The sequence below is a fragment of the Sturnus vulgaris genome, chromosome 3 (genome assembly GCF_052056855.1).
Source record: "Sturnus vulgaris isolate bStuVul1 chromosome 3, bStuVul1.hap1, whole genome shotgun sequence".
Lineage (NCBI taxonomy): Eukaryota > Metazoa > Chordata > Aves > Passeriformes > Sturnidae > Sturnus > Sturnus vulgaris.
In genome coordinates, this window is record NC_142245.1 from 106,202,888 (window position 1) to 106,214,612 (window position 11,725).

The window sequence follows — 11,725 nt, forward strand, 5'->3', positions numbered from 1 at the left end:
CTCTTCACACCATAGTGGTGTCCATAGAGGCTTGACAACCAGATAATATCAAAGCCTGTGAAACAAATATTCTGCTGTGTTCAGAAGCCCAACTTGTTGCTCTTCTGGTATTTAAGATCTCTTAATGCCATCACACATTCCAGATGTACATTCCAGACTGCTCCAGTTCTGAATGTATGCTTGGCTTGACCAAACATGGAGGATTTTATTCCAAGTAGAGATGTATTCATTTGCAGTCATCAAAAAATGTATATTTATGGAGGGAATTTTGGGTGCTGTATGCCAGCACATCAATTAAGAGTGTGTAGAGTAAAGAGGTACTGTCAGGCTGCATATGTTTCAAATATATAAATTCAAAGACCAAAATACTTAGAGACAGCAGATGGATTAGTGACACATTCAGAAAACTATGGGTACATGTATTCTGGTAAATTAAACAGTGTCAAGGCATGGGCACAGGCACTGGGATTTACTCATCCACACTATTCAATTGTTAGAACAGTCCTTGGTGTGGTTTTGGCCTAGATCAACTAACAACCTCCCAAGCAATAGGTATGGCTTGTGAGTTAGTTCAGGCCAGGGACCATTGCCAGCAGGCAACATGCAGGCAGCTGTCCTGTGCTGGAGGTTAAGAGAGTTTAATATTATGGATGCGTCAGATTGTTCCAGATGGCTTGATGGCCCTGACACTATTTAGTTTACTAATATAGATTTAACCTTTAGGTTTTTATACTCATCCACTTGGGCCTGTGACTCACGCACACCAAACAAGCAGCTGTGGTGATTTAAGATGTTATTGCACCTGAGCTCTTTGTTACTGGCTCTTGCTGGAGGTTGCTGACCCCACTGTAGAGCTGCCAAAAGTAATGTACTTCAAGTGTTTCAGGACTAGTGAAGGTCAAGCCACAATGTGAGGTCTGTACATGTACTGAATATGGGGAAAAGAGCAGTTTAAGATTCTTTCCCCACGCCTTGAACCCATGTATTTATAGAGCCCAACATAAGGCCAGAGTTCTCACTGTTGCTGTTGCTGTGTCACTCTTCAGCACAGGATGACCTTAATCATGAGTGACCTTTTGGATAATGACCCTGTCCTAGAGCCACTATTTGGCTTCCATGGGCTGCATTGCTTTTCGTGAATCTGTTTTTCACTCTTTTTCCTGAATCTGTCCTTCCCTGACAAGGGAAGAGTTGTGCAAGAGTTTTGCACCCTAAAATCTATATGCCAGTGATATTTTCCCCATTTGCTATCACTCTTAACTTTAGAGACAAATTAGCTTTATAGATAATTAGTTTAAAGACATTAGCTTGATGTCTGTTCAGTTGTTCCAGGTAGGTTTATTGTGAATAGAGCTTCCAGCTGCCAGGAGGACTGTGGTGGGGTACAAAGATGCAAGGTGGTGCATGGTTATGAGGAACTGTCAGCTGCTGGTAGCACTGCAATGTGGTATCAGCTGGGACTATGCCTCTGCCTGAGGGGCAAAGAAGTTCAGGAAGACTGATTATTCTGGAACAGGGATATCCTAAAGGTGCAGGAGCTGAAGGGTCAACTGAAAGGTCTGAAGCACAAGTCTTATAAGGAGATGGTGAGGGAGCTGGGGGTGTTTAGCCTGGAGAAAAGGAGACACAAGGAAGACCTTATTGCTCTCTGTAGCTCCCTGAAAGGAGTTGTAGCCAGGTAGGGGTCAGTCTGTTCTCCCAAATGACAAGCAATGGGCAAGAGGAAATGGCCTCAAGTTGCAACAGGGGATGTTTAGTTTGGCTATTTGGAAAAAATTTATTCACGGAAAAAGTTGTCAAGCTCTGGAACAGCCTGCCCAGGGAAGTGGCTGAGTCACCATCCCTGGAGGTATTTAAAAGACATTTAGATGTGGCACTTAGGGACATGTTTAGTGGTGGACTTGGCAGTGTCAGATTGATGGTTGGACTCAATGATCCTAAAGATCACTTGCCAATAAAGAGCAAAATATGGAGAAATCCACCATGGCTTCCTAGCAGACACTTCTGGGGCAGTACGTGGACGGACATGAAAAGGGCATAAAAAATTTTAAATAAAAGAGATTGAAGAAATTACAGCTCTCTGGAAAAGGTTCACGACCTCTGGTGTACACATAGCAATGCTACAGACACTCTTAGGAAGAAATGCATGTCTGCGTGAATGGTCTTTTTTTGTGAATTTTTCTCTGAGAGGACACCATCTCAAGAAAATTACACGTGACAACCTGATAGCAAAAGGCAAGCTCAGAGGTAAAAATAATTGGACATAGGCTTTTTGTCTTGATCAGGGTCTCCTTGTTTTCCTACAGAGCTTCTTTGGCTGGAGAAACACAGAGCAGTAAATGTAATTTAAAAGGCTTCTTTGACATTTGTGAGATCCTTAGCATCATAGCACATGCCATTCTTGCCCTCCAAAATATGTGGGGAAAGTGTGGTCATCTCATACAGTGCATAAGAACAGCTGCTGGTTAATGGTTCTTCTAATCACAAGTGCATTCTAATAACAAACAAATTCTACTACTTCTTAGTTTAAGCCAAGTTTATGTGTTTATTTTAAGAACAAAGGCCCAAATGCATAAAGTATCAGAGTTGCTTTGGCCAAAAAAATTGTAGACATCCCGTAGCTCCTTTCCCCAAAAGAAAAAGGAAGTGTTATCTGGTTGACTGCAAGAGCAACATTCTTAGATTAATCTCAAAAAGTCATCTAATGAGTAAGAGGAATGCATTACGTCAAAACAAAAGATCACATTTACTGGCCAATCTTTTAGCCAAAAAAATTTCTACATTTGTTGAAGATAAACAACAGCAGCAAAATAGGGACTCTATGACTACTAAATGTTGTGTAGGACAATTTTCTTTGACTTGAAATGTTAGTGGGAAGCAGTTCACTTACATCAGATTGGATAGCTTTGGGAGCACAAGAATTGCTGAAGCCGTGTTTAAAAGACATTTGTGTTGCATGGTCGAGTGTGAGTTCCACTGGAAGATTTTCCTGTGTAGGATATTCATAGCTAATCTTTCTTTGAGAAATCTCTGTCATTAAATAGGTGAATTTGCAGCCTTTCAGTAGTTTTGGGGTGCAAACCCTGAAAAGGGTTTAGGTCTTATAATGAAATAGAATAATTCAGAGTATAAAGTGCCTCTTGCCATCATCTGATCCAATATGCTACACAATGCAGGACTAACTTGGAAGTTATGTTGAATTTTGAAGTTAGATGAAGTTGTTTGTGAATGCTCCCATCTGAGTTCTGAATACATCCAAAGAAGAACATTCCACAACCTCTCCTGGATCTATGCTAGTGTTTGATTATTCACAGGGCAATTTTTTTATCCTTCATATGGCTTTTATTTATTGCTTTTTGTCTTTCTGCTCTGAGAAGAGCTTTACTCTGTCTTCTCTATAACCATGCAACAGGTCATGGAAAACAGAAATAATGTCTCTCCTCAGCCTTTTCCTCTTAAGACTCAGAAAACCCATCCATCTCCTTCTTGTTTGCATGCTGTGTGCTCCAGCCCCCTGAGTAGGTTGCTGGCCACTGCTGAACTCACTCTGGTATGTCCATGGCTCTCTTTCACTGGGGATCCTCAAACCAGACACAGTAATCCAGATGTGGTCTCACAAATGCCAAGCAGAGGAGAAGGATCTCTTCACAGACCTGCTACAACTTCCCAGTAGGCAGTTGGCCTTCTTGGGAAAAGACCATACTGCTGACTCCTGTTCAACTTCTTGTCACAGGGAGGGTACAGACAGGTAGATATAACATGTCAATGTATATATTAGACATTGCACATTACATATTATATCTATATATATCCTAAATTTTATCCTCCCCAAAGGAACAAAGTGTGCTTAAAATGTTCTCTTGCAACCTTATCCAGAGCGGAACAAATGGGCTATCTGCTAACTACATTATGGTGGATATCAGTAATCACTAGGGGAGTACTCGACTTCAGAAACAGAGACTGGCTGCACACCAGACCCAGAACAGAAGTGAAGATGGGGTGAAGAAGCAGCTGAGCTTAGCATCAGACTTTCTCATATGTGCTGACTTTTCAGTATCAATCTTTGCAGGCTATGCTTTTCTACTTTAAACACTTCTTTTTTTGGTTACAATTATTTGTTTTTTTAATGGGAAAAAAAAAGGAATGTAATTTTATTAAATAAATCATCCTCTCCCTGTAATATCGACTAGTTTGCATGCCTTGCTAAACATTAAACCAGACGAAAAGGGACTTGGTTACATACAGTTAAGTAGCACGCTCTTTGTGCACGGTAAATGAGATTACTATTTGTTATTTTTAAACAAATGTTCACCCGTAAAAAGAAATATCTCTATTAGACAGAAAAGTGACTTCACAAAGGTGCATTATGTGGCAGCCAAAAACTGAAACGGGCGGCAGATTATTTCCAAAGTTAAAAGTTTATGGTGAAACCACGATATAAATTAACTGCTAGCAGCCGTTGAGTCCATTCCTCGGATCATTTATCTGTATGAGAGTGTTATATGTTTGATGCCTGGTATGCATGATGGTTTTGGGGTGGACTAGAGTGTTTCTGAGTGATTTAGCACATGAAATCAACTCCAAGTTTCTAAAACAATAAACATGATGATGGGAGAGAGAAGTCAATACATGTATCTTGATTTCTTGTTGCCATTACAGTGTGTCTATCTACTTCATGGTCTTCAGCACTATGAGACTTATCAGATTATCTCCAGGTCATGAGTTAGTTTCATCCTGACAATTCCATTGAGAAGCAGAGAAGTATAATTCCCATTTTACTAATGGGAAAATAACATATGAGAAAATGAGGTGGATTAATGATGTAGGGGATAAAAAACTGGCCTAGGAACTCAACCCCAATACAGAATGTGAGCAATTAAAACTTGACCCTGTCTCTTTAATGGGTAACACATTTTAAGGGAACTCAGGCATGGAGTGTACATCAAGAAGATTTGTAAAAAGCAAAAAAAGGGTGGTGTTCAGTGGAAAACAGAAGAGGGATGCCATAGAATGGCACACATACACATGGCCACAAAGAAGTCACCAGGTCATTACTGGGCTAGCAAAATATCAACAAAATTTTTCTTTTAAAAAGTGTGTTTCTAAAAGGATTGGAAAAATTAAGTTCAAATCTTTTGGAGGAGGAACAGGCCATTGTTGAATAAGATCAACTGTATCACTTCACAAAATTATGCAATGAATTCATCAGCACATTTCAGCTGAAATGGAGTGCAAAAGAAGGAAAGCTGCTTCCCTGCAGGACCTCAAAACTCTAACTTTCTGATTCTGTGTTTAAACAAAAATTGAAGTTTTGGAAGATTAACCTGGTGGAACACCACTGGTGAAACTGCTGAATTAATGGGTCCAGAGTGGGAAGAGTTACATCATCTTACTGCTGACAGGCATGTTGGGAAGGCTTGGCTGGCTTGATGTGCTGAAATGAAGGGGATGACCTAAGGATTAAGGATTAACTTTAGGCTTTTAACTTGACAGTAATGTACATAGTACGTGTGTGTGTGTGTTTGCATGGACGTTTGCACATACAGACAGATGTGTCTGAGAGAGAGACGTTGTGGGGTTTGTACTGCTGGAATATGGGCTATGTGTGAGATGTGTGTTCCTTCAGATTTGGCTGGTTTTCTGTTCTTCAGCTTTAAAATTAAATGCTTTTGCATAACTGTCCATATTGTTTGTAAGTAGTTATAAGCCAGTCATTTCCATAGAGAAAAACAAAGGCTTACTAAATAATCAAATATAGTAACAACAGAGTAAGAACCTTATGGAGAGACAAACAGCCTGCTAACAATGGGAAATGTCTGTGCAAAGTGTTATGCAACACCGAGGCATAGGTGTTGGTGAGAGTTTTGTTTTGTTTTGTTTTGTTTTTTAATCCAGCTTGTCTTTGAGAACATTTAAAGGCAGTAACCTTGAAATAAATTAAATTAACACCTATGCTGAACTTTGGACATAGTGATACCACCTTTCAACTTTTCTTCCTTTTTAACAGCATAATATGATGCAGACTCAGTGTGATTGTGTAAAGGAGTGAGCATATATCTGGAAATGGGGAGTTTCTGTCTAAATGCAGAAGTTTGATCTGGTGGCCTTAGTGTAAGGGCTTAATAGCATCTTGTAATTGGCTTTGGATCTTTGCTTCCAGCTAGGAGAGCCACTGATTTAAAACTTAAGAATATTGCAGGTATTAGAAGGAAATAAACAAATCAGCTTTCAGAGTGACTGGTTGGCACTGTGTGGGGCTGTTTATGAGGCTGGTGACAAATTAACATGTTAGCAGATGAAGAGATTTCTGAGTGTTCCAGTGCAAAAACCTTCTACAGACAAAACCTATCAAGAGAACTACAATTACCACTGCTTTTGGAGCAGTGGTAGAGCTGAATACAAAGACATCTATAAAACACTTTCTACAGAAAACAGTTCTGAATAAAAGCACTATCAAGTTTTTTAGAAATAAAGTCCAGTAGTCGTTGCAAAAACCAGAAAATATACTTCAGCAAACTAACAAGTTAACAAGTATGTTAACTTTTTTCCTCTACTTGGCATCAACATTGGAATACATCTTAACTATGTTGGAGACAGTGACAGCAGGGAAAATGTGGGGAAAGAAAAGTATGGAGGCTAAGTGTTTTCTTTCCATCCTTAGTCAAAGCTGCACAGAACCAGGGCAGAATATCATCCCTGTAAGAACAACTAGGTTGCCCAGAAACCCAGGAGTCACCAGCCTCTTTCAGTAGTGTAATAGAAGTGGCAGGCAGCACTTAAAAATTGTAGGTTCAATACTTTTCCCCATGCATGGCCTTAATTAAGACCATCTTTACTCACCCCACTAGCCTCCTCTAAGTATCTAACCATGCCATTTGTCTGGTAGATGCAGTGAATATTTTTGCTCTTCATGCTCTCTCTGCTGTGCATTTGGTTCATTCCTTGCTTCAGATCAAGTCTCAGGTCCCCCAGGCACCTAGGCTGCATATGGCTTTTGGCTCACTCTTAGAGGAAACTTGGACACTTGAACAGAGAGTTGTTCCAAGTCCTATTTCCTATATGCTATATAATGTTTGAGCTAGTTCGTATCACTTGTTCAGAGACCAGAACTTGCTCCTTGAGTCCCAAAGGCAGTGTAGATTAATAGATTTATCCATAAATTCAAGATTGTTTTTAACATGTCCTCTTGAATTCATTTGCTGGGAAATCAATATGAGGTTATAACTTGTGGTGGGTCTCTGCTTACTGCAAATACCTGGCAAATTATTCACAACAGATGCCTGGTGTAGGCATTTTGCATGACCTTTGTTACTTCCCCAAGTTTGTGGTGGACCTGCTGCTCATGTACTTGATCCTCTCACTTTGACAGTGCCCAGCCTAGCAGAGGACCCTTCTCCAGCCGGTCTGAGATGTGTGTCTTGTTCTTCTAACAGCTACCACAACCATGATGTCAGAATATGAATAATCATAACATCAGCTCCCGCATGTTGGGAAAGTGTCTATGGTTTGGTACAGCAGAGGTAGTCACATGAAAAGCACAGAAGAGGAAAGATGCAGAACCAATGGAGAAGTTGCTTCAATTGCTGGAATACTTCAGGGAATTTTAGGATGCCTCATGGTTGCAATCAGAACGAGAATGTGTTTACATGCAGAGATACCATAAAACTTTTCTATCTTTGTTTAATGATATATTACAATAATGATGCAGCCAATTGCTCATAAATCATTTACCAAAGGGTAGGTACAGTGCTAGAGATGGAAACCTAAAACCATATCAATTTAGTCACAAGAGAATCCCAAAGTAACTCAAGTTGTAGGGGACCTTGGGAGGTCTCTAGCCCAACCTATTTCTCTAAACAGGGGCAAGCTTTAACTCAGATCATGTTGCTCAAGAATTTACCCAGTTGGGTCTTGCAAACATCCAACACAGGTTTTTGTTCTGTAAGGTCCCAGTTTCCCTTAACGCCTTGAATGGATAATGAAATGAGGGAAAGGGTGATGTATGTGTATATTTCCATGTCCTAAGGCCCGGGACCAGAACCTAGAATTCTTGGCCCTGGCAGACTTTCTCTGTGATACTAAGTAATACTGGGTAAAAAATTATAAAAGAAGCTCTGGTTAATGTTGTACAGGCAAGCTTCATTCTGATCCGTCTCAAGTTTTTTTAGTGATTATTTTTCTTGTCTGCATGTTTTTTCAATGATATTTTTGTGTAGATTTTTATAGATAATAATATAGCTTTGTCCTACAGGATCCCAGAGTGCTTCTCAAGTTATACACCTAACTGGCCAAAGCCTGCTCCTGCTGAGGCCAATAGACATTTTGCTATCGATTTCATTTGGGCCAGGATTTGGCTGTGTAGAAATGGAATACAAGCAATTCTGTATGTCCGCCTGGCCTTTCATAAATTCTGGTTTCCCACCTGGGCAATAAATCTGCCAGCAGAAGAGTAGTACAAATTTTGGTGTCACTTACTGAACAGCTAAATATTTTAATATAAATTTTGAAAGGTATCAGTAGGCCATAATGGCAGTTGCTCTAAAAGTATCAATAGCACAATTTAGAGCCAGGGGTGGATGATAGTGTGTGTGGATGTGGATAAGTGTGTAGAATCTCTGCATACGCAGCAAACTATGCATGGACTTTTAAATCACTTAATAAAAGATCAGCTCTAGATGATTGCATAATCTAAAATTCTGGCTCATTTTTGCTGTCCTATGTCTGCAAAAGTTTTTCATTTAGGAACACACACGTTTCTTGTCAATGTTATTTCTACAATCACTTAGTTAGAGCAGGGCATATTGTTCTCCCAATTTCTTGTTAAAATGTTTCATGTAATTAAACTTTTACAACCAGTTCTGCTCTACGTCTGATACCTGCTGTAAATTATAAACAAAAGCCCCTCTGGCATTTATGAGAATTCACATGATGAAGACTATAGAGAAAAAGAAAAAAAAAAGAAACAGTGTCACTGAGCCCCACATAGTTGTTGATTCCGTTATCTTCCACACAATTTGATTTAATGAAATAGACTATTTCCTATTATATAAACTAGACTGAAAAGAAGCCAAAATAAAACTAATAATATACAAATTATTATATTGAAAACATTTCATAAGTTGCAACACAATTAGAATAATTTTGGTTTTGTCTATATTTCTGTAACTTACTACATGGGAAATAAGGCTAAAATTTGCTAGATCCTGAAAGAAAACAGCAACATCAACCAAACAACAGGAAAATAAATGGAAATTAAAGTGACACCTGGTTGTATGTGCTTGTGGGATGCACACACACAAACATAAACAACCTCTTCCTGTGTCAAAATATTGCCTGAGTTTCAAAGGGGTGCTTGAGATAACCTCTCTGGTACGGGGATTTACAAAACAGATAAGTTCCAGTAAGATCAATTTTGAGAGCAATGTTCTGCTTCCTGGCCCTCCCCAGACCAACTGTGGGATGACTGCAAGATGGCACATGGATTACAGGATTGAGAGCTTTAATCCCCTTGGCAGCAATGCTGCTATGAGACTTGGAAATCTCCTCTAACCTCTAACCACAGTTTAGTGTGCAAACTATTGTGTTTGCTCTTGGGAAGCTTCACTCTTGCCAATAAGAGCCAGCATTTATACTATTTGGCATATTTATTATTCAGTTAACCCATTCCTTAAAAGTAAATCCTTTTTCAGCATTTATAATCCTTCCAAGAATGATGGATGATGGACAGAAATAAACAGATGTGAGGTGGAAAACAAAAGAAAACAAAACTTTAAACCTCTCTTCTCCCATAATTATTATAATTTATTCTATTGTCTTTTGTTTCACAGGGCTGTTTGTTGTGATGAAGGGAAGCAACAATCAGTCAGTGTCTGAAAAATCTGGTTGTGCTTAAACGTTTGTGAAATTCAGGGAAATGAGTTGTGCAATCTGACATCCAATAAAGATCAGATGACCCATAGGATTCAGTCTCCCTGTGAATGAAGGTGAAAGGGCTCTGTAGCCAACATCTTTTTTATTGGGATGCTCAGTAGAACACGTAGACAGGGATATTTATACCTTTGGTTCCCCTGGGCAGGGTGACATATGCAGATTAGTTCTATTCAAAATCAAAACTTATAGTTCATAGGGGACTATTTTGAGAATTTTTGCTGTAGTTGTGATGGTTGAAAGCTCTGAAGAGAAAATGGATTTACCTGACTTTCTAAGAGATACTTGCTGACAGCTAGATAGGTGTGTGTTTAATATTGTGAGATTCTGATTTCAGGGTTAAAGTAGCTTATCCAATAAGAATCATTACTGGCAAAGTTACTCAGGTAATAATATTATTTATCAATAGGGATAACAAAGTCTTGGTGCTCCATTGCTTCTTGTATGTACTCCATCATACCATGGAATGAAGACAGATTCTGTTTTCCCATTAATGAACAAGCAACAAACATATTACAGAACTGATTGTATCAAAACACACATGTGCACAAACTTTCTAGTGTTTGTCAAAAAGTTTATTCTCAAAGAGGCAACATTTCAGCCTGAGCATGCATTCTCTGGGACTGTCTTATATAGTACACCATTGCAGGTCAACATCTTTTCCACTTAAAAACAGTCTTATTTTGTGAGGAACCTTTTCAACATGCTTTAAATTCATCTTTAAACTGGTAATTCTTTTAAATGGTCAAGGTTTCAGCCTAGGAGGGGAAAACATTTTGACTCCCATCATACACAGTGATGTCTGTGAAACTTTGACACTTGACTAAACTCATAATAACTAAAACATAGACAATTTAAAGTGAAACCAGAAATATCATGGGGAAACAGGTGAGAAAACCCTGTATTTCTGAAATATAAATTAGCCAGTAGAAAGAAAACTCATATAAAATTCCTTGTATTGTCTGAAAACTGACACAGGCATAAATTAATTTTCATTAAGAAAACTTTTGTATTATTATCTGCAGTTTTCCAGGAGTCAAATTTCTACATATGTTCATACTTCTGTGTCAATTTTCAAATTTTTATGCCATTTTCAGAATTTATAATTTTTAAAATTCATGTGATTATACATGCTCTTTTCCTTACATATCTATGAAGGTATTTCTATGCTGGGATTTAGATGTGTTTCCAAGTCTTCCTTCAACTGGCTTATGAATGTGACCTTTATCTTAAAACCTGTTTATTCTATGTATCCCATAGCTTTTGTGACTATTTACAATATGCATTGCACATTATTAACTTGATCCAACATACTGTGAAATAAAAGACTTCCCATTGACCTTGAAAATTGTTGGATTAAGTTTTATACTCCAAGTAAAAGTAGTTGTAATGAATGACACAAAAATGTAATAAACAACTCATTTATTGGCTTATTAAGCTTATTAAAATAACCTAGTGTAGATTATTAAATTTTCATTTACAAATTCAGATTCAAACATATCTACCTGAAGCTCCAGTATACTGATTGCTGTTATATTTAAATACATTTTGGTAGAAACTTGTTACTTCTTCTCTTCTACATGCCCATTCAGGTGTTCATGCGCTGCTGAATATTTTCCATAATGTCCTGAGGACTCACTTGCTCAGTGTCAAGTTGTTCATCTGTGAAGTGTTGCATTTCTTTCCATTTCCTGGAGCCTTTCTTGATGCCTTGCTGAATCAGTATGTGTGTCATTTCCACTTTATTCCTGAGTGTCTGTCTGCATTTTTGGGGCATTTGGTAACTGGACTGCCAGTC

General features: G+C 38.6%; 1 protein-coding gene across 1 annotated transcript in view; it reads right to left on the minus strand.

Annotated features, from left to right (window-relative positions):
• Positions 1 to 10,480: 10,480 nt before the first annotated feature.
• Positions 10,481 to 11,725, minus strand: part of APOB (apolipoprotein B) — a 36,336-nt gene continuing 35,091 nt past the window's right edge. Inside the window, 1 exon segment of the mRNA XM_014894919.2 lies at positions 10,481 to 11,725. Within this exon segment, the coding sequence (XP_014750405.2) occupies positions 11,516 to 11,725 (210 nt within the window). The 3' untranslated portion in view covers positions 10,481 to 11,515.